This window comes from Spea bombifrons, chromosome 1 (assembly GCF_027358695.1).
Source record: "Spea bombifrons isolate aSpeBom1 chromosome 1, aSpeBom1.2.pri, whole genome shotgun sequence".
NCBI lineage: Eukaryota > Metazoa > Chordata > Amphibia > Anura > Pelobatidae > Spea > Spea bombifrons.
The window spans coordinates 110,879,589-110,902,465 of NC_071087.1; the positions used below are offsets into that span (position 1 = coordinate 110,879,589).

The following is a 22,877-nucleotide window of genomic DNA, read 5'->3' on the forward strand; positions in this document are numbered from 1 at the left end:
CAGTCGCGACCCCGGTAGTTCCGCCACTGCCTACAATTTCTTCATCAGATGCCCTTGTGGCTGTGTGTGCCGGCGCAGGGAGAAGGAAAGCCCAAATCTAGCGACGTCCGAGATCGCAAGATTTGGGCTTTCCTTCTCCCTGCGCCGGCACACACAGCCACAAGGGCATCTGATGAAGAAATTGTGTATGGGAGGGCAGGGGCGTACCTAGAGTATTTGGCACCCGGGGCGGATCCTGTATGTGGCACCCCCCCCCACACACACACTTTAAAACTACCTGGCCGAAACTGAATATGACCCCCCACACACACCATAAAAAAAATCTAACACTTTTATTTAAAGTAAGTAACACACCAAAATAGGACAAAACAATTAAATAACAATATATATATATATATATATATATATATATATATAATTGTTAACAGCAATCACATTCCTATCATGCCCAGGCATACCCATATTCCAGGAGGCACTCGCAGACTTGGCATGATAGGAGTATGATTGCCTTATCTACCCCTTCTCGCTCCCTTCTGCCCTATCTACCCCTTCTCACTCCCTTCTCCCTATCTACCCCTCCTACCTATCTACCCTCTCCCTCTTTGAAGTTCACTTACCTTTCAGGAGTCCTGCGGTGGGGGTGCAAGGCCTCTGTCTCCCAGCTCTGCCACTGTATGGAACAGTATAGAGTGATGGGAGTTATGATGTACTTTAGAGCATAATTATATAATGAAAAATACATTGGAAATGGTACAGCATAACACCCATCACTCTCACACATTTACCAATCCACACGCATACCAATCCACACGCATACCAATCCACACGCATACCAATCCACACGCATACCAATCCACAAACATACCAATCCACACATATATACCAATCCACACGTATACCAATCCACACACATACACCAATCCACACACACATACACCAATCCACACACACATACCAATCCACACACATACCAATCCACACGCATACCAATCCACACGCATACCAATCCACACACACATACCAATCCACACATACCAATCCACACACATACACCAATCCACACACATACACCAATCCACACACATACACTAATCCACACATATATACCAATCCACACATATATACCAATCCACACACATACACCAATCCACACACATACACCAATCCACACACACATACCAATCCACACGCATACCAATCCACACGCATACCAATCCACACGCATACCAATCCACACGCATACCAATCCACACATACCAATCCACACACATACACCAATCCACACACATACACTAATCCACACATATATACCAATCCACACATATATACCAATCCACATCTACCAATCCACACACATACCAATCCACACACATACCAATCCACACACATACCAATCCACACACATACCAATCCACACATATACACCAATCCACACATATACACCAATCCACACATATACACCAATCCACACACATACACCAATCCACACACATACACCAATCCACACACATACACCAATCCACACACATACACCAATCCACACACACATACCAAGCCACACATACACATCCACACATATACCAATCCACACACATACACCAATCCACACACATACACCAATCCACTCTCACTGTATGCTTTCCTACCTTTCCTCTTTTCTCCTTACAGCTCCTTTTCCTGCTCTTCGCTCCTCTTCTTCTTCAGTTCTTCTGTCTTCTTCCGAGGGCACGGGGTTCAGAGGGCACGGACAGCGGTGGGCGCGGCTTCAGTGTTGTGCGCCGGGATCTCACAACAAACCCCGGCGCACAACAGCTGTTGCCGCGCGGATCGCAAGGGAGCAGTATCGGAGGTCTTTACCGGACATCCGGCTCCCTTGAGTGATTTTAAGCCGGATGTCCGGTAAATACCTCCGATACTGCTCCCTTGCGATCCGCGCGGCAACAGCTGTTGTGCGCCGGGGTTTGTTGTCAGATCCCGGCGCACAACACTGAAGCCGCGCCCACCGCTGTGTGGCTGTGTGTGCCGGCGCAGGGAGAAGGAAAGCCCAGATCTCGCGCTTTCCTTCTCCCTGCGCCGGCTGATGACGCCAAGTCCCGTGGCTCACTTGGGGGCCGCATCAGTCCGGAACGCGGGCCGCAATTGGCCCGCGGGCCGGACTTTGGACATGCCTGATCTATATGATAGCGAAGAAACGTTGATAAATCAAAAGATAAATGATATGTTTTCCCGTGAGTTAATTCTAAAATGTATGAGAAAGCGGTATCTTCTATTAGAAGAATTAGAATCTCCAGCTGAAAACTCTGCCTTAAAAACTTGGAAACAGGATTTGAGATTCCATATAGAACAAAAAGATTGGATAAGTAGTCTAGTGGAAGTTAGTAAATTTTCACACTGTCTAAATATGATAGAACTCCAGTACTAAGATGGTATATGACACCAGAGAAATTGGCGAAATTTAATGTTAACGCAGTATCTACGTGTTGGAGGTGTGAACGAGAAAAAGGTACATATATGCATATCTGGTGGTATTGTAATGAGCTTCAGAAAACCTGGACTGAGTTATTTAAGATCATATCGGGAATACTAAATTGTCATATAATACCTACTCCAGATAAGGCCCTGCTACATCTGAATTTGACTAACCTCTCCTATAATCAGAAAGCATTGTTTACTCAATGTGTGTTGGCTATGAAAATAACAATAGCAAGACATTGGCTACAAAATAGATTAATAAATATTGAACAAGTTAGTAATCAAATTAATCATCAATGTTTAATGGAACGTGGATACTATCAAGCGCAATATAAACTATATCAATTTTATAAAGTTTGGAGACCTTGGCTGGCAAAATATCCTAATCCAGCACCTTTTGATATATACGAAATATAAAAGAGTATAAGCTATATAAGAATGGAAATGCCTAAGGAATGAATGGTGAGAATGAAGAGTACGAATGTGAGTAAACCTCTTTAATGTTAATTATTTAATTATTATAATTATTTAATTATTATTTCAACAATTCTTTTTTTTTTTTTCCTTTTCTCTTTTTCTTTCTATTTTCGGTGATGATTTATGACTAGGAGATATCCTAAGAATAACCTAGCCTATATTTCATCTATTTAGTTAGTAACAGTGGATAACAAATCAATATTAGAAAGATAGACTTATACCTTGGTAAAATGAACTTTATGAAGGTGTGAGAATTGTCAGATTAATATCAAGGAATTATTAAAATTCAATATCAATATGTCTTAAGATCTATATATATATATATATATTGTAGCAGGATGGCCCGATCAAAACAAGAAACTCCGAACACCAACAGAATAAAAGCAAGATGTGGTTTATTGCAGAATTGTACAGTCCACAGCGATGCACTTCATAGTGTAAATAAACCAAAACAAAAACAAATCCTTTTGATACAGTCTGAGGGCCTCTGGCTTGCCTGCCTCTCACCCTACTTCCAGACCACTAATGCCTCTAACGGCCGCCCCTTTAACCACCTGAGTGCAGGTTAATTGGCTCCACCTTGCTGACCTCCAGCAATTAACCCTCCCCATGCTGGGAATAATGAGCGTTCCAATCTGCCACTTATGTAGACAGACTCCATTACTTTGCCACAATATATATATAAATGCTTGAAAATTGGAAGCTTTCATATCAAGGATCTACTGTTTTGACACTGTTAATGTATTTTATATGTATATAAAAAAAAAATATGTACCCCCTCTCACTATCTATCCCCTCTCCCCATTTCTCACTATCTAACCCCCCTCTGCCCCTTCTCACTGCACCCCCTCCCCAACCCTATTTACCTTGTTGCCGGAGCAAGCAGCAACTGCGACCGGGCCCGCGGCAGGGCCGGATTGATTTTCCTTAAAATAGGCTCAGTCAGGACCGGACTGACTGGGCCTATGCGGCCTTTACGGCCGCATTAACGCAGGGCGTAAGGGGCGCCTGCCCCTTAAGCCCGCCGCAACTGCGACCAGGTCCACCACTCTAAGGGGCCGGGAAGCCCCCACCAGGGCCGGCCTTACAGGTCTGCGGCCGCACAGGGCTTAAATTAAAACATCGGGTTTTTTTTTTAACTTTATTTAACATCCTCCATGTTAAATAAAGTTAACAAAAACTTTATTTAACATGGAGGATGTTAAATAAAGTAACCCCCCCCCCGATGTTTTAATTTAAACCCTGTGCGGCTGCACACCCGTAAGGCCGGCCCTGGTGGGGGCTTCCCGGCCCCTTAGAGTGGCGGACCCGGTCTCAGTTGTGGCGGGCTTAAGGGGCAGGTGCCCCTTATGCCCTACGTTAATGAGGCCGCATAGGCCCAGTCAGTCCTGTCATGACTGATGGCCGATGGCCGGGCCTGCTTTTACCTATTGTGTAATACACCCCTGTAGATTGTAAATTCGTTTGAGCAGGGCCCTCCTCACCTGTTGTTTCTGTAAATCAAATTGTTATGTTATATACTACATGTTATGTCCTGTCTACCGTTTGTGCAGCGCTACAGATGGCGCTATATAAAACAATAAATAATAATAATAAGATATTATCCATACTTAATGTTGTGTTATACACAGGGCCGGAAATTTCCCGGAGGGCTGGCCGGTCGGTGGGCCGACAGACCAACATTCCAAGTGGCCTGTGGTGTGGCCACGAGGTTCAAAGCGGCCGTGGTGCAGCCATGAGGTTCAAAGCGGCAGTAAGACCACCTCCGCTGGCTGTTTAATAAAAATTAAAGCAGCCTGTGTGCACACACACCGTGCCGCCCAGTGTCAGTAAGGCTCTTTCAATATGAGGCCCTTTCAATATGTGACGCTCAAAGGGGCGGGCTTACAGAAGAGTTCCTTGTGACAGGGAGAGGATCGGCATGTCGAAGGAGAGCAGGAAAAAAGAAAAGCAAAAATTTCCAATGAAATAGTTAGAGGTTAGAGGAAAGTGGACCCATATTTAATGGATGAGAGGAGAAATTCCCTTGCAACATCATTAAAAATTAAATAATACAAAAGGGGGGGTGGCTGGGTTTTGGCATTACAAAATCAATATAAACAGGGGGGTGGGTGGCTGGGGGTAATACACATGGCAGTGGGGGCATCAGTATACAAGAGGGAGGTTGGGCATCACATAAATCAATACTAAAGGGGGGGCTGGCTGGGGGCATCACATTAACCACTACACAAGGGTGTGGGGGCATAAATGCGCAAAGGGGGGCAATACACAAGGTTGTGGGGGAACACATGAATCAATACTGAAGGGGGGCCTGGCTGGGGCATTAATACACATGGGGCAAAAATATATAAAAGGGGGGGTTAAGGACAAATCAGTATAGGTAATACATTTTTATGCTTCATTGTGGCTTAGCCTGTCCTGATGTATGTGTGTTTGTGTGTCAGTGCGGCAGAGCCTGTCCTGGTGTGTGTGTTTGGGTGTCAGTGTGGTAGAGCCTGTCCTGGCATGTGTGTGTTTGGGTGTCTATGTGGCAGAGTCTGTCCTGGTGTGTGTGTTTGGGTGTCACAGCCTGTACTGGTGTGTGTGTTTGGGTGTTGGTGTGGCAGAGCCTGTCCTGGTGCGTGTGTTTGGGTGTCGGTGTGGCAGAGTCTGTCCTGGTGTGTGTGTGTTTCGGTGTCGGTGTGGCAGAGCCTGTCCTGGTGTGTGAAAGTTCTAGCGACTAAGATGGTATGCATCTCTGAAGAAGTGAATTTTGAGATTTTCCTTGAACTTCTGCAACCAGAAGAGTGTTGCAGTAGTCAAGATGGGAAATGATAAGTGAATGAACCTGAGTTTTTGTGGATTCTTGGGTGAGGAATGGGTGGATGTGAGAGATGTTTTTAAGGTGCAAGCGGCAGGATCTGATGAGGGACTGAATGTGAGGGATGAAGGATAGAGTCAAGGCATTGGGCCTGGTTTGTAGGAGAGATAGTAGTGTTGTTAATGGTGATAGAGAATCCAGGTAGTGGAGTGGAGATGGAAGGAGGGAAGATAATGAGTTCAGTTTTAGAAAAAATAAGTTTCAGGTAGCGTTGAGACATCCATGAAGAAATAGCAGACAAGCAATTGGTAATACGGGACATAAGAGAGGGAGAAAGATCAGGAGAAGACAGGTAGATTTCGGTATCATCTGCATATAGATGATACTGGAGGCCAAATGAGTTGATTAGTTTGCCAAGAGATAAAGTATAAAGAGAGAACAGCAGAGGGCCAAGGACTGAACCTTGAGGGACGCCAACCGAAAGAGGAAGGGGTTACATAGTTACATAGTTACATAGTTACATAGGCTGAAAAAAGACATGCGTCCATCAAGTTCAGCCTTTCCTATATCTGTTAATTTGTTTGTTGATCCAAAAGAAGGCAAAAAAAAACCCAGTTTGGCTCTTTCCAATTTTGCACTAACCAGGGAAAAAAATTCCTTCTTGACCCCAAAATGGCAGTCAGATTTCTCCTTGGATCAATAAGCTGTTTCCCCATAATTAAAGATTATATCCCCGAATATTATGTTTTTCCAGGTATCCATCCAGTTGCAGTTTAAACGTCTGTACAGACTCTGATAAAACTACCTCTGCAGGCAGAGAATTCCACATCCTTATTGTCCTTACTGTAAAAAAACCCTTTCCTCTGCTTTAGTCTAAATCTCCTTTCTTCCAGTCTAAATGCATGACCACGTGTCCTATGCATAGTCCTGTTTATGAACAGATTTCCACACAATGGTTTGTATTGGCCCCGAATATATTTATATAACGTTATCATATCCCCTCTGAGGCGACGTTTTTCTAAACTAAACGGATTTAAATTAGTTAACCTTTCTTCATAACTATAGTGCTCCATTCCTTTTATTAATTTTGTAGCCCGCCTCTGCACCCTTTCTAGTGCTATGATATCCTTCTTTAGAAAAGGTGCCCAAAATTGCACAGCATACTCAAGGTGCGGCCTTACCATTGATTTATACAGAGGCAAAATTATATCTTTATTCCGCGACTTGATGCCCCTTTTTATACACGACAATACCTTACTGGCCTTAGCAACCGCAGACTGACACTGCACATTGTTGCCTAGTTTGTTGTCTATAACAATTCCCAAATCCTTCTCATTTGTCATTACCCCTAATTCACTACCGTTTAGGGTGTAGGTTGCTTGTGCATTCGCTACCCCGAAGTGCATAATTTTACATTTATCTACATTGAATTTCATCTGCCATTTGAGTGCCCAGTCCCCCAGTCTATCTAGATCCCTCTGCAGCACAGTAATATCCTGCTCGCCCTGTATAACTTTACCTAGTTTTGTGTCATCTGCAAACACAGAAACATGACTTTCAATGCCTCCTGCCAGGTCATTTATAAATATGTTGAATAAAATTGGTCCCAGAACAGAACCCTGAGGGACACCACTACCACTTTTGACCAGCTGATGTCTTGCCGGAGAAGGAACGGTTAGACACAGGGCCAGCCGAAGACTTAACGCCGCCAGGGGGGGGGCGGCATTTTAAACTTCGCTGACCCCATTATTCTCCCCCCCCCCCGGTACTTACCTTTAAAGAGTCCTGCCGGCGAGTCTCGCTGCTCTGCCACGGTGCCGGTTTGTAATGCTGAGCGCCGGAAATTGACGCCACTTCCGGCACTCATCATTACAAGCCGGCACCGGGACTGAACAGGGAGACGCGCCGCAGAGGAGAGAGAGAGGGGCGCCGAGCGGGTAAGCGAAAACCACTCGGCGCCTCTCTCTCTCTCCTCCGCTTCAAAACAAACAACCAAAAAAAACGCTTGGGGCGGCAAAGTGCCGTCCCTTCTAAAGTGCCGCCTGGGGCAATTGCCCCAGTCGGCTCCATTGTAGGGCCGGCCATGGTTAGACAGATATGAGGAGATCCAAGAGAGAGCTGTATCTCGAATGCCTGTAGAAGCAGGTGAGTCAAGAAGAAGGTGGAGTTAAACAGTATCAAAAGCAGCAGAGAGATCCAATAGTATTAAAATGGAGAAGTGATCTTTTGCTTTGGCAGAGAGCAAGTCATTGGAGACTTTTGTTTCAGTAGAGTGAAGGGGTTTGAAACCAGACTGTAGAGGGTCAAGGAGGGAATTAGAGGAGAGGAAGTTAGTAAGGAGATTGTACACAATCCGTTCAAGCAGAGAACGGAGTTGAAGGTATAAAAAAAAAGGTGTAGTGGGTTAGAAGAAAGGGAGGATATGAAAGTGGAGAAGTAGAGCTGTTTGGTGAGAGAGAGCAGAGTTGTAGGTGCAAAGCATGAATTTATAGTGAGTCCTTATCTGTCCTTATAATAGATATAATATGTATGGGTACAGTAAAAATGAAAAACTGGAATCATAGCTAAACAATCATCATAAAAACATGAAAAATTTTACTCTTGGTAAGCATTGCTGACTTGGTTGTATCAAACGTAAAACAGGTTTTTCTAACCTAGCCACTCATCACTACGGGTAACACCATATATTACCCGCGCTGCTATTTTATTGGCTATATACCCAGGAGGAGTTTGTCCTCTAACACTACTGAATGGGCAACCTACCTGCCAATTAGCAGCAAAGGCCGATGCCTTTCTTTCTTCTATGGGAGGGGTCAATGTTAAAGTAATTGGTCAATACCATGTCTATTATTTCACGTCCGCTGTTCTGATTGGACTATTGCATGCAAAAGGCGGATTCGAGCGCATTCACAGACGGTTGGTCAACTCTGCCCCTTTCTAAAGTTTGATTCGTTAGACCGCCTGGGTTACATATTGACTGACGGCTCGTTTGTCGAATGAGCGTCTGGGAACGAGTTTGTCTCAGATTACGTTTGATTCTCAGACGAGCTACGCAGTGAGGAGATTTTGCTGCGGCCATTTTGTGGTTAAGACGCTGTTCGAAGGGTTTCGTTGTTATCGGTTTCGTTCGGCACCGTCTGATATTTTAAAGAGAAGTCGTTTGTTTGAAAAACGCATTGCAAGATAACGTGCAGCAGTGATTACTGCAGGAGAAAAAGCAGGTGAGTTACCGCCGCGTACCAACGTTTTAAAATATGCCTCACTGGATAAAGGCCCTGTTAAGGCCTCGGCTGGGCTGCGACACATCTTTAAATTAATCTGATTTGCAGCACAATGCTGTTGTGTCCATACGATTAGCCAGAATGATTTCACTTGATTTACGTTGATTTTTATTTTAATATATTTTCCGCTTATACATTTGCAATCTGATTGGCTGAGGCGCTTAGTGTTTCGCAGGTCTGCTATAAAGCATGCTGCCCTGCTGGTTATAATGGAGCGGCGAATGCCCTTTGTTGTGCTTGCTGATTTAGGGGACTGACCCTCAGTTATAAAGGTATCGCAAGTACGAAACGGTCGAGGGTAGATGGAACTGGTTAATGGGTTTGGGTCAAAACTGTGCAAAGCTATATTTGTGGCGGGTAAATCGCACTGTTGCCGTTATACTCGGCAAATCTCTTTTGTAAATATTTGGGTTTTGAGCAGAAGCGTAATGTAATTGGAAGTGGCAGTTTTTGCATCTGTAAAGGCCGGTTCCTTTTATAACTGGCGTTATGATGCAAGCATGATCTTATGAGCATTGTGCCGATCGTGCGGTTGCGTTACCTTTATAAGTAGCTACAACCTGTGTAACTGTCTACATTGTCATTTCTTCGTATATAAATGTATACGGAATTGCTTGTAAGCATAGCGTCTGTACAGTGGATTGGGAAGACTAACTTGTATTAGCAGATCTGTGGTTTTAACCAAGATTATCAATGGTAAGAGCGCGAGAGAAAACCCCTTTGTTACTTGCCTGATACGGCTGGGAGTAGCCAAATTCTAAAACAATAGTCCCCTGACTCCTTTATCATTGTTTACCCTGGATTACACTGGAGGGTTAGATAAAAACGGCCCAGTAGGCATGGTTACTGGAACCCTCTGCCTTTTTAACCAGGCAAAACTTGTGCAGTTTTCTGTATTTGGTGCAATTAGTCCTTTCCAGTTTTGTGATCCAGGTTTAGCTCATGATTGCTTTTATATAGTATGTTTGCATATTTACCTTGTGATCTCATTTTGTTTCTACTGCATAGTGGAAATTTATTTTCATATAGTAGGCTTGCCCAATGTTTGCTTTATAGGTATATTCCAATGTTTGTGTTTTTACGTTTGGCCAACTCTTGAGGTAAAGTTTCTTGCTATGTGTAATATCTTAAAGGTGGTGTTTTCCCCCACCCTCAAGTTGTTTTTTATGGCAATACATAGAATATGGCATAGAAATTCTGGCTGTACAAAGATTCCTTTCCTCCTGTAGACTTACAGGGCAATCAAAGGGCACGGTTTAGTGTCCCTCATACTCCCACTATAGAAAGACTGATCTCTGTGAGTACTTTAATGTCCATTCTTCCAAAATGGAAATACAGTACCAATAACATAACTTCTCTTTCCTGAACTCCAATAATTAAGCCCCTCTTAAGATGGCGTTTCCCATTATACTCCTATAAAGTGACTGTTTAGTTCATAACAGCGTTGTGAAAGTTTTTTAAATGGTGAACTACCATAACTAAACCTGTTTATCGTTCCTACCCAGAGCTTTGTGTGTTTGCCAACACTTTATATTCATTATTAAAAATAATGATGGCGTGTCCATGTAATAGAATTGTCATAATTGTTCATTCCTTGTCTCCTACCTTTCCTTCTCCTCTCTCATCAGAGGGAAACTATAGCTTAATGAGGTAGTAATTATTGAAATGAACAAGAAGTTTGCTTTCATGGTTTTCCCACTATAGCAAGCAGTGAACTGGTTATGCATGACCCTTCTTTCATTAGAAACTCTGTGTTGCCATTCGTAGGGAAGTGGTAAACTGAAAGGTCCGACTTCAATGCAAATTCTTTCTTTGTTAATTGGTAAATTCGGTGTCCCCTACAGCTCATCAAGAGTACATATTAACCTTAATTTACATCTACACCTTAGCATTTTTCCCCATAGTGAGCCAGGACAGCAGCTTAGGTTGCAAGTACACTCTGCTTTGAACCCTGATACAAGAGGAGACTCACTTGATGTGTGCCACATGCCTGTCATTAGGAATCATGTCTTCATTTTCAAATATCACATCTCATTACATAGTGTTATTGAAGGTGACTCCCAGCAGTTGAAAGGTATAGGGGTAGGATTTAAATTCCAAAGTACTATCATTTGTGTAATAGGCACCGCTAAACTCGTCTGTTCATCCTGCAAGCTTCGCTTGTCAAATTCCTGTTTATTTTTTTGCTTTTTTTTTTGCATAAATGATTTGTTTTTTTAGTTTGTGTTAATTTGAAAAATCAGTCATAAGACACCTGGGGTTCAGTTCTATTATTGCCTGGTAACTTAATTATTTAGATCATCCTGTTGGCACTTTGATCAGAAATTGCAGTGTCTGATATAGCTGAGACGCACGCAACACATGTAAGTTTATCACATAAACTGACCAGATCAAGTATAGAATGTCTGGTGGAAATTAATTCAATTCCAACCAGTAACCGCACGTAAGTGTTGCAAATCTAAATGAGATGTGTATATAAGACCCAATTACATGGTCACGTCCTGGCTGTGTATTGGTGTTCATCAAGCTATATCACAAGGCTTAGGCACAGAGGTCAGAGCAAGTGATAGAGGATTACTATTGAGGGGGGTGGGTAAATTGCATTTGGCATACATGCATTCGCACATATTGCATACACTAAATCAACACGCTTGCACATATCATTTCTGGGGGAGGTGCATTTTATTTGTCTTTTCAGGGGTTAATTTACCTGTGCTGCTATTGGTGTAGTGCTTCAGGGCATGTGATTTTAATGGGTTTATAATGCGCAACAATGGCCGTGATCACTTGTTATGTGTCTCTAGACCTGCGCTGAGTATGGAAGTAGATCTGCCAGAGGAAGTAATTTTTAACTCTTTGTTTTTGTCTACAGGTAATATAATTGAGCCCCTTGAGTGCCATGCTTGCATTTTACTAGTGTGCTCTGCCTGTGTGCAAAGCTATGCTTTGGGTTTTACTTACTAAAGAGCATGTTTGCAAGAGTTGTGGTTTCCACTCTGTTTTCCCTGTTCATTATGATGTTTCTAACATAGTGTAGGAAAGAGCTGTAGTTCTGTTATGGAGAAAGTGTTTTAATATCCTTTGTAACTGATGCAGAAAGCTGGAAAATTGAGCAAGCTAGATACATGTATACTCCTCACCAATGATTTATAGGCCAAGGTAATGTCTTCATGTTCATTTTTAGTTATGACTTCTGTTCCAACTAAAGTGGACATTTCCAGGCACCAGTGCATGGGTTGCACATCCACGTTTAAGCCTACCTACTACAGAAACTAGAAATGTTCATGCTGGGGCTCTGGGATTTTATGTGTCAATCTACAAGACAACAAAACATTTTTGACACAATTACATTGTTGAAGACAGGACACCACGTGGAACGTAAATGAGGCCTTGTGTCGTCCCAATTCCTTTTTGCATCTAATGCTTAATCATAGAATATCTAATGAAGATACATGCATCATAAATGCCCTCTCCATAGAAACACATTTAGGTCCCTTAAAGAGGTTTTGTAACGGATAATAAATACAATTAACCTACAAAAGCTCAGTCGGGAAGATGAAGATTACAAAGAATTCAGTCACAGATAAGAACCATTTGGCCCATCTAGTCTGCCTGTTTTTCTTGATGTTAATCTGTCCTCAAACTTTCCATAAGAACCACGTGAGACACATATAAAACCAGAAATCAATGAATCTGTAGGTTAAATGAATAAATCGATAAACCTAGTACATGCTAATTGAGTATATAAAACTTTTATAAACATTTGCAAACATAAGTGCATTGATATGCTGACCGTTTCCCATTTCCCCTGTTTTTAATGTATAGTCCTATAGCAAAATAGATAGTATTTCATATAGTACTTTATGGATGCAACCAGAGCATCTCATTTATGCTGTGGCTTTTTTCCTATGTATATCAGTGTCCTCTGCACAAATTAGCTAGTAGTATACAGCAGCAATATAGGTGTTAAATCGACTTCTGCGAGGTGCTGGGGTCTGTGTAGTTGTTGGGGGTTTTCTTCTGCCCTGTGTGTCCCATTATCCATCTCCCGTTTATCTGAAACAATTCTCCCCTTCTCCTTTCCACAGGCCACTGAACAGAGCAGTTCTCCAAATTACCCAATCCTCCTTCCCATACCTGTTCCGACAGTTTGATTATTCTCCCTGTATCAACCTTTTCATTCTTCCCTCCATAACTAGAGTAGTTCTCAATGCCTCAAGGCATAATACTAAGTGCTTATAGGGGCATGGCACAAGCAGTGTTTCAGTGGTCATTTGGCCCATCAAACTGTAAGGTGCTAGGGCAGGAACGTGATTTAAATCCTGGTTAACAGTTTTGCTCTGGGATTTTATTTTTGCATCATCAATCATGCTGTTTCCAGATGCTCAGGATAGCCTTCCACCTCCCCCCACCCATGCCCTTCCTTTCCCATCCCTTTCGATGCTCGATTTTTGGGGTTGAAACAGTTCTGTTCAAAAATCGCATTTTTAAGAATTGCTCTTTTTAACTGGACTTTTTAAAAAAAAAACAAAAAAAAACTTTTTTTTCTGACTTGGATTATTTTCATAATTTTTCCCCTTTTTCTTCACAGCGAAGAATTTTTTTTGAAACGTCTACTACAGTAAGTCTCGCTTTTCCTGTTTTTATTTTTGGTTTTTAATTTTTTAATATTTTTCCTGCCTTACTGGTCTCCTTTCAAACATGTTGCTGCTGTGTTTCTCATTTTTATTTTTTACTTTTTTATTTTTTTATGTATAAGTATTGATGCTGATGCTAATTTTTCCTCACTGTTTTGGGTTTTTTTTCCTGGTGGGGGGGTTGGGTTGGGAAGGAGGCTCTATACATTTAATTTGTGAGTAGTCAATACTTTTTTTTTGTGCAGTTTAACATTTCTACCCATGTCTTCTACTCTGTTGCCAAGGGTTTCATTGTGTAGTAATTTTAGTATCTTTAAATGTTTTGTTTTTAAGTTTAATACATCAATTTTTTTATATTACAAATGACGTGTGGTAATCTAAAGACATGTTTTTTAGGAACTTTATTATTGTAAGTTCCCACCATGTTTATATGTGGGAGTAGATTTTGATATTTTGCCAGTTCCCTTCATTCAGACTCCTGCCCCTCCCTCTTCCTTCCCTTCCATCCCTCTGCCCCATCACTGGCAGCCAGCAGCAAAGAGCGGACAAAGATCTATTTGGCATCCAATCCTTCTGGCACATGGTAAGAATAGTTTAAAAACTAAAGGTAAAACTAAATGATTCATACAGCTCTTCTAGCTTGCAGTTGTAAATGAATATTAGCTTTTGTAAAGTTTTTTTGTTAAGTTAAAGAAAACACTTGCACACTAGATTTTTTTTTTTTTAACTCACACCTCTTAACCTATAGATTTAGTTGTTTCTTCCTTGAGTTTTTTTCCCCCTAACTTTCAATAGGCAATTGATTTTTGTAGATTATTCAGTCATCTAGCACTGCCATATTATGCTCGGCATTTTCATTCTATTTATCATGTAATACACCTCCAATTTATTTTTCCCCTGACCTGTAACGTCTGCCCAAAATTCTGTTACGCTTACTAGCTTTTTTCCTATGAAACAACTGGAATTATGAACATGCTCCCCATTCTCCTTGGCTTTTTTCATCCTTTGAGCAGCTTCCTTACAAACCTACTAAATCATCACATTTGTATTCTGGGTCATGAGCGATTTTTATGCACGTACATTCTTCATCTCGTTACACTTTTCTTTTATCTGACACTCTTCTGTATTCCGAGCAGGAGTAGCTTTCCATGCCCTCCTTATTCTTTGTCCATATATTAGGTTATTGCCACTTCATTGTGTTTTTCCCTTCCTCTAGGCTTCACTTTCTCCCGTAGGGCATTACGTGATGGCAAGCAACATCACTAACAAAACAGATCCTCGTTCACTAAACTCACGTGTATTTATTGGGAACCTTAACACCCTAGTAGTGAAGAAAGCAGACGTGGAAGCCATTTTCTCCAAGTATGGCAAGATTGTGGGCTGCTCCGTGCACAAGGGTTTTGCTTTTGTTCAGTATGCTAATGAACGCAATGCCCGTACTGCTGTGGCTGGGGAAGATGGGCGTATGATTGCCGGCCAGGTCCTTGGTAAGTGAGTGGCAGTATTAGTTGGATTTAAATCCAGTATAAGGAACCTTACCATATTTTTCTTTTTTCTTTTTTTTTTTTTTTTCTTTTTTTTTCTTTTTTCTCTTCACAAGCCTCATGAGCATGTCTACAACTTGGGTGCAATGCTTTCCTAATTAATAAATTCATCATTTTGCAAATGAGTGTTCAGTGCGACAGTATTGTGTGTTGTGTAGTTATATGGTGTGCTATTTGTAGTTTGCAGTAAAGCAGTTAGGTATTCATTGAAACCAGCATTGTATCTGCAAATCTTGATGTGTCTGTAAAGCTCACCCTTTGTGTGAGACTATTTTAAGCTTAACAAAAACTGGTGTGGAAATGTTTCTAGCATTCGTTTTGCCTGCCTATACCGTTGATATGATCCTGTTTGCTTGATTTGTTTCCCAAAGTTAATGCGGACACAACTACACCTTTTGCTTTGGCATCAATCTTACCTTATACCGGGTAGCAGGAGACATTCTGATTGGTTCTTTTGGAAGCTATCATTTTACAGTGTTGGCCTGGCCAAGCCAGACTGAAGTTTGGCTTTCTAAGCTGTGTTCCGAGCCAAACTTTTCCACCACATAGGAAATGTCATTGTACATCAGTATGTGCACACGCAAGTGCCAAGGGATTTGAATGGAGGAAAAGTTTGAGCTGAAATAGCTATGACTTGCACTTTGCCATGTTTCTTTGAGCATCAGTTAGACATTGGAATTGAACCATACTTGACCATTAAGCTGTAGGTCTACCCTTGCTGGTCCTTGCATTATCTGTTTTCTAAGTCGGTCTCTACTTTCAGATATTAATCTCGCTGCTGAGCCCAAGGTTAACAGAGGGAAAGGAGGTGTCAAACGATCGGCAGCTGATATGTATGGGTAGGCACTTCCAAGCTTTTAACTTATTTTTATTTTGTCATATTTCTGTTTGAGGGCATTATGCAGTTTAATGTGTATGTTAATACATAACCTAGTTCATAATTTGCCTTCTCATTATAGGTCATCATTTGATCTGGATTATGATTTCCAGCGAGACTATTATGACAGGTAAAAGCATGTGTTAATGTCCTCAATTAGGTTACTAATGTTTGACATCACATTCACTATTTAAAAAAAAAACCACTTGATTTCTTTTGATGTTTTGTAAGCTTGTTTGAGCTGGGCCCTCCTCACCTGTTGTCTGTTAGTCAATTTATGTTACTACTTATGTCCTGTCTACCCGTTGTACAGCGCTACGGAATTTGATGGTGCTATATAAAATAATAAAGATAGATGTATACACATGTATGTACACTTCAACCATATACTTTATGCTCTCTCCTGCCTCTTCCCTCCTGTGAATATACAGCTACTCAGCAACTCGTGTGCCGCCTCCTCCCCCTATTGCACGGGCTGTAGTGCCGTCTAAACGCCAGAGAGTTTCTGGAAATACATCACGCCGCGGTAAAAGTGGCTTCAACTCAAAGAGTGGCCAGAGAGGCGGTTCCTCCAAGTCTAGTCGGCGTAAGTCTAGCATGTGCAAAAGTGTTTGGCTTTTCTCCTGCATGCCCTTTTTTGCTGTAGGTAAAGGTTAAGATAAATTCTTCCATGATTCCCACTCTTATATGTTAATATATTATGCAGTGTATATACACTATATATATATATATATATATATATATATATATATATATATATATATATATATATATATATATGAGATCACACACACCTTTGTAGCCTTTTGGTTTTTTTTCCTTTCCTCAAATGGACAGTTATTTCCCCAAATCAATTTAATTCAAATGGAGTCCGTTTTACTGTATAGATGTATTTTATTAGTTCTGGGGGGGGGATGGGGGAATGTGTATGCTTAAATGTTTCCTGCACATGTATAGCTGTCCCAGTAGTGGGGAGTAGCAGCTGTCAATTGTAAAGTGTAATCACTTCACATTGATTAGCTAGAACAGCTATTTACGGCTAATCCCATGGGTATATACAGCAACTGAGTTTCCCTAAATACTCAGAACTGCCTACCTACCTGCTGAGTAATTGAGTTAGATTGTTCTTCTGTTCACTCACTTTGCGGTTTAAAGCTAAAAATACACAAATAACATGCCTATTCACACCTGCCTTAAACATTGCACATTGCTGTATATATATTTTTTTCATTCCGAATGTATCCTGTAAACCTATACTATGAATAGCATGTTTTTTCTCCTTATTGCATATACTGTCATTGTATAATATTTGCAAACTAACTGCGGCTGTTTTTGTCACAGTAAAGGGTGATGATCTTCAAACTATTAAAAAGGAGCTGAGTCAGATAAAACAGAGAGTAGATTCTCTCCTGGAAAGTCTAGAGCGGATCGAGCGTGAACAATCCAAACAAGGTAAATTCTGCACCCCTCTTACAGCTTTTCATGGTTGGTTAAATGGCAAGAACAACATATTGCTATTCACCTGATTGTAATAATTTTCTGCCTTTTTTACATCTTTTTATTCAGAGACAAAATTAGATGACGAGCAGAGCAGTAGCTCTCAAAAGAAAGAGGAAACAAGTGCAAAAAGTGTTACAGAGGAAGCAGGTGACTCTGCAGAAGAAGGAGACCTCCTTGATGATGATGATGAACAGGGGGAAGACACAGTAAGGATGAAAAAATGTTAATAGAATGTGTCACTGAACTGCATGCACCAAGGTCTGATGCAGGGCTAGCGGATAACAGATTTCTGGCTTTTGATCTGCATCCTGAGTCATGTGAATTACATTCCAAGACAAGCAGAATCAAGATCTTGTATTTTTATAGTAATAAGCACGAGTGTAGAGCAAAAACGATATATTCTAGAGCACTTTCAGTACCATCTTGAAGCTTGCTTGTGTTTTATAGATCTCCCTTGCTATAATTGCTAATTGTAGGAATATGGGAGTATTTGTGGGTTGGAGGGGGCAAGATGAAAGAAGAAAACTCTAGGACAGGAAATTGTCTCAGTGCTACAGAGCCAGTATAGTATAATCACAAATATCTGCTTCCATTGTGATGTTGGACTAAATATCTCCAAAACCTTTCAACTGATATACATTTATGTATGATGCCATCAGTTCTATTTTAATATAAACCTATCTTTTCAGCTGGAAGAAATTAAAGATGGTGACAAAGAGACAGAGGAAGGTGAAGATGAAGGGGACAGTGCAAATGAAGATTCTTAAATGTTACATGCATCTTAACCTGCCTATTCTCTCCGTTCATAGCTCTACCCCTCCAACCATCACAGTTGCGATGTGTTCTCTAAGCTTGTTTAATATGCACCCATTGCTTTCTCTGCAGCCTCTTTCATTTTGATACCTCTGCGACTTCTAGAATAAAAGTGTATTGTTTTTAACCTGGTCTTTATTTTGATCCTGTTGCTCACATAACTAAATTCACTGTGCTTTTTGTGATATGGGTCTCAAGAGCCATGTGCTTAAATGACATAACCTGTTGGTTGGCATCCCTAAATGGTACAATTGAATTGCCTCTTTAAGAGCAATTTATTTAAGTAATTATCTACAAGCCATGAAGACAAGAAATATCAAGTCATAAGTACTGAGGACAAAGCTGGAAAAAATCAAGCAAAGCAGGACACCATCCACCCTATTCTGTGCTCTTCAAAAGTGTGAAAAGGCAGCAACCCAGTTACGTTTAATTGTACTTTTTTTTTTTTTTTTTTTTACAGTTGCTACTTTAAGGTTTGGCAGTCTACCTGATTTTAATACAATATAAAATGCATGGGAAGTGGTAACTTTCCAACTAAATTATTTTTTTTAGCAACTGTTGCATTTTAAACTTTGTATGTGCAGTTTGATGTCAATTATTAAACTTCTGTTTGGATTTATACATGGAGAAATCCCTTATTAATACAAAACCATTTTTCTTTAATTTATATGTTTTATAGGTAACATTTTAATGCCCATTTGAGTTGGGCTTAGTGTAGAAAGCACTCTCCACTAAAAATCCTTTTGCGTGGTTGAGCTTGATGGAACTGTCTCTGTCCCCTTCAGATTTATGAACATAGAAGGAAAGGGGAGAGTTAAGGCAAGGAGCCATCACTTTTAACAAAGATCATAAGCATGGTATGAAAATCATTCATCTGGCTTACTCGTGAGGGGGAAACCTTGTCATAAAGCCTTTTTATTTTAATTAACAAAGGCTAATGTGATCTTTCAGATCATTTCATGGATCTCTAAAGTTAATTGATTAGGTCTATCTTTTTTTTTGTTCCCTAACTGTAAATATAAGCACAGGAACTGTATGACATTCGAAGCAGTAGCTAAAACGAGGCACCAAAGATATAATAAAAACTTTAGTTTGGACTATCGGTTATGTGTACTGCTAAGGAAGCCAATAGAAGGGCGTTTTCCCCACAGTGGCATAACTGTGAAAGATTCTTTTGTATGTTGTACCTTGCACATTAGTTCCTTGGTAGCTGTTGAGCTATCTAATAAAAGTGATCCAAAAATGTTTGGGTTTTTTTGTTTTACATTCTAAATGTCATCTACGTTATCCTATATAAAGATTGCGGCATGTTTGGAGAAAAAATACATTGCTTGTTTGCATATATTCATTTGACGTCTCTTAGTTTTGACAAGAGTGATGTTCAGTATTTACCCCTTCAGTCCCAGGGATTTTTGGTACCTCAAAGCCTGGAGCAATTTTGCCATTTTTGCTTTGTCAGTTTAGCAGTTCTCCTTTCCTGTGAATAGTGTACCCATGTAAACTAAATTTAGGGTGAGAAATTTTTAGTAAAAACTAGCGAGAATTGGAAAACTCTTTTTATATATTTTCCCTCTGAATCCTCACAAAGTTAGGTAAAGTGGTGGAAAATCAGGTGTCCGGATTTCAGAAATACCTAATTTATATAGAATTTCTATACTCTACTCCCCCTGCTGACAGTGAAGTACAGGTTGTCAAACGACAGCCTTATCTCCCGCGTAGCGGCAGGGTTGTGTCCCTCTCGCTGCAAGAAGGTCAGGGCTTACCGGTACGTCCATAGGGATTTCTTTAGATGCGTTTTATGGATGTACCGGTACCTCTAGACCAATCTGCGGCCTTAGGCTAGGTTTCCACTTGGATTTTTTTACTGCGTTATTTTCTTGAAAACTGCCACTGCATTTTCCTGCGTTTTGGTGTTTTTTTTCTGGCATTTTAGCCTTTCTGTGGAAATTACTTTTTTGACCTTAGGCAGTTTTTCCAGCCTTTACAAGTTAGAAGTTTCACCCAGCTAAAAGGGGTTAGGATAAATGGCAAGTATCCGCCCCTCCTGATGTCCTTTACTTAGTAGAGTACTACTTAAATGCCCCGGCGGACCCTTTTGTCTCTCTTCTGTGGTTTGTAAGGCATGCTGTATTCCGAATGTCTGCTCCTCTAGGAAGATTGGCCCCAAATTATGGTGCAAATTGTTTTCTGTTGCTTTTGTCACGCAGGATCTGGTTGGGTATGTTTGTTTGTAATGGCATGTTTGTCCCAAATGGTGTAAAATTCAGTATGAACTTTTTGTGTGAAACGGTTTGTTTCCAGCCTATTTCCCGTAGGACACACAGATACTGGGTCCATCCTCTGCATTGTAACTGTGGAAAAAAACGCCATAAAAAACGCCAAGGCAAAAAACCCACATGGCTTTTTCATGGCGTTTTTTCTCTCCCATAGACTTCTATTGGAGAAAACCGCCAAGATTTCCTTGCAAAAAAGGAACATGCTGCGATTTTGAAAAACTGTTACAGAGGCCAAAAAAGCAGTAAAACGCCAGAGGACTGAAAAAACGCCAAACAGAAAAACGCCAAGTGGATATGGCATTGTGCGATTTCCTATCGAAGAAAAGCTAACATCTGGCCGCAGCGTTTTTTCACCAATAAAACGCAGTGTGACTGAATTGGCGTTATGGGTGTTTTTGCAAAAAAAAAAAAAACACCCAAGTGGAAACCTAGCCTTAAAGAGATCTTCCAATCTACAACCCAAAATTACTGCTTTTGAAGCCATTGCACTTCAGGTGGAATGAGGCCCAAATATAGAAACGTCTATACCTGCTTCACTCAAAACCCATTTAACCCATCTAGCTAAAGATGCAGTAGAAACAGGTTCATACGGACTTCTTGTAGCAATAGAGTTCTAAATGTTCAAGTTTCCTGACATTCTTAGTTCTATCCTCATATTCTCTCAAACATAAAACAGGACACAACTGAGGAGAAGGACAATTTTGGATAAAAAAAAAACATTTAATTGATGTTTTGAAATGTCGAATTTCACCCCTTCTGGGGTAAAGGACCTAGTAGTAGGTCTAGGGCTCTGACATCCGAAACCCCTTTTACAGGAAATTAAACAAAATAGGGTCACAAACTTGGCTGACGATTGACGAAGTGATAGCTCATGGTTTGCAGGCCACCTCTGAAACATTCTTAAAACTAAGTTGATATCCCGGACCTTGGAATACTTTGGACGAGGGGGTCGAGAAAATCTGATACCCTTCAGCTGGTGGCATATAAGGACATTCTTACCTGCAGGTAACCCATCAAAGCCCCTTTGGGCTGCTGAAATCGCTGATCTGTCCAGATTAATTGTACGATAAGCTAAACCCTGCTCAAAGAGAGCAGATAAAAATGTGAGAATTGAGGTCACAGGTACAAGAATGGGATCCAGGTGTCTCGCCCAAGCACCAACGATTCCAGGCATGCCATGGATGCCCATAGGCTCTTCTAGTCCCAGGAGCCCAAGCTCCTGCCAAGATTTCCGAAGTCGTATGCGAAATGCCTGTGATGCACTAAGGTCCCCAGAAATCAGCCTTTTTTTTTAATTAAGAAACAGAAAAGAAAATAGCAAAAAAAAACTGTCCCAATGTGTATTGGCTGAGGTTATGGAAATTAAAGATTTCATGCCAAAATGGCACCTTAAGCACCTTCAGCAATTACAGAGGAAGCTTCACTCAGGTATGTTTACCTATTTAAGGTTTGACCAAAAACAGGATTATAGACTTAACCAATTATATTGCTCTTCTCATTTAACAATGCTGGCATTGTTGCATGTTTTGAATAATGATGTTGAACCTTTTGAAAATTAACATTGGAACAATGAATCCTACTGTATGCTTGTGCTCAAACTGCCAGTTGCTCTTCTATGCTCTAAGTGGGAACTGTGTGCTGAAAGTTACCGGTGCTTGCTTGGCAACTTGTACTCTGGAACTGGCTGGCATTTGCTTTGCTACCTGTGCGTGTGATGTGGCCTGTGCTCTGAAACTGTTGCACAGTTTTGTATAATGTAATTAGGGCAGGTAACACATACATAACAAATATACATTAATATATATACATACCAGGAGTGTAAGTTTGGTTTCAGATTGGTTTGCAGAGGGCTTATGAAAGCTACAAGAGATGAAAGAGCTGAATAAGAAGAATTTTAGGTTATAAAAATACGTATTTAGGCTGGAAAGACAAAGAAATGTACATTACCAAAGTAAACATGTGACCAAAACTACACATATTTGGTGCATATACAGGAAAAACATTTGTAGTAAAAAATATTGGTTAATTTGCTTGCAGATCTGGCAAAGTCCAAATGAGGTTTAATACTTTTTTGATTCTTGGAAGGCCTCTCTTCAGATGGTGGTTTCCAGAAGGGTGCAAGACTATCAATTATAATTTGTTTATTTGTGGGAAAAGACTACTGGATCGTGAATGCCCTTTGCTCTTTTATAGACTGTTT

General features: G+C 40.8%; 1 protein-coding gene and 1 long non-coding RNA gene across 6 annotated transcripts; both read left to right on the top strand.

Annotated features, from left to right (window-relative positions):
* Window positions 1-8,799: 8,799 nt before the first annotated feature.
* On the top strand, window positions 8,800-18,528 carry HNRNPC (heterogeneous nuclear ribonucleoprotein C). 5 transcript variants are annotated; one of them, XM_053468525.1, is made up of 10 exons: window positions 8,800-8,970; window positions 13,622-13,651; window positions 14,128-14,250; window positions 14,884-15,154; window positions 15,975-16,050; window positions 16,171-16,218; window positions 16,520-16,674; window positions 17,430-17,540; window positions 17,655-17,794; window positions 18,278-18,528. In XM_053468525.1, exons 3-10 carry the CDS (start codon window positions 14,248-14,250, stop codon window positions 18,353-18,355), a joined length of 882 nt encoding a protein of 293 aa, XP_053324500.1. In that variant the 5' UTR covers window positions 8,800-8,970; window positions 13,622-13,651; window positions 14,128-14,247; the 3' UTR covers window positions 18,356-18,528. The 5 variants fall into 5 exon arrangements, with proteins under 5 accessions (XP_053324500.1, XP_053324504.1, XP_053324501.1 ...); XM_053468529.1 differs by having other exon boundaries at window positions 15,975-16,044; XM_053468526.1 differs by having other exon boundaries at window positions 14,142-14,250.
* Window positions 18,529-22,386: 3,858 nt separating this feature from the next.
* On the top strand, window positions 22,387-22,543 carry LOC128476353 (uncharacterized). Its single transcript, XR_008347372.1, has 2 exons — window positions 22,387-22,433; window positions 22,512-22,543. It is a non-coding gene; the product is annotated as an uncharacterized LOC128476353 (long non-coding RNA).
* The last annotated feature ends 334 nt before the right edge of the window (window positions 22,544-22,877 follow it).

Bases quoted from the DNA above. Each gene is read 5' to 3' on its own strand.
- HNRNPC (XM_053468525.1), top strand. The intron at 15,155-15,974 runs GTAAGTGAGTGG...CTCTACTTTCAG, and splicing joins GATTGCCGGCCAGGTCCTTG to ATATTAATCTCGCTGCTGAG. The intron at 17,541-17,654 runs GTAAATTCTGCA...CTTTTTATTCAG, and splicing joins GCGTGAACAATCCAAACAAG to AGACAAAATTAGATGACGAG.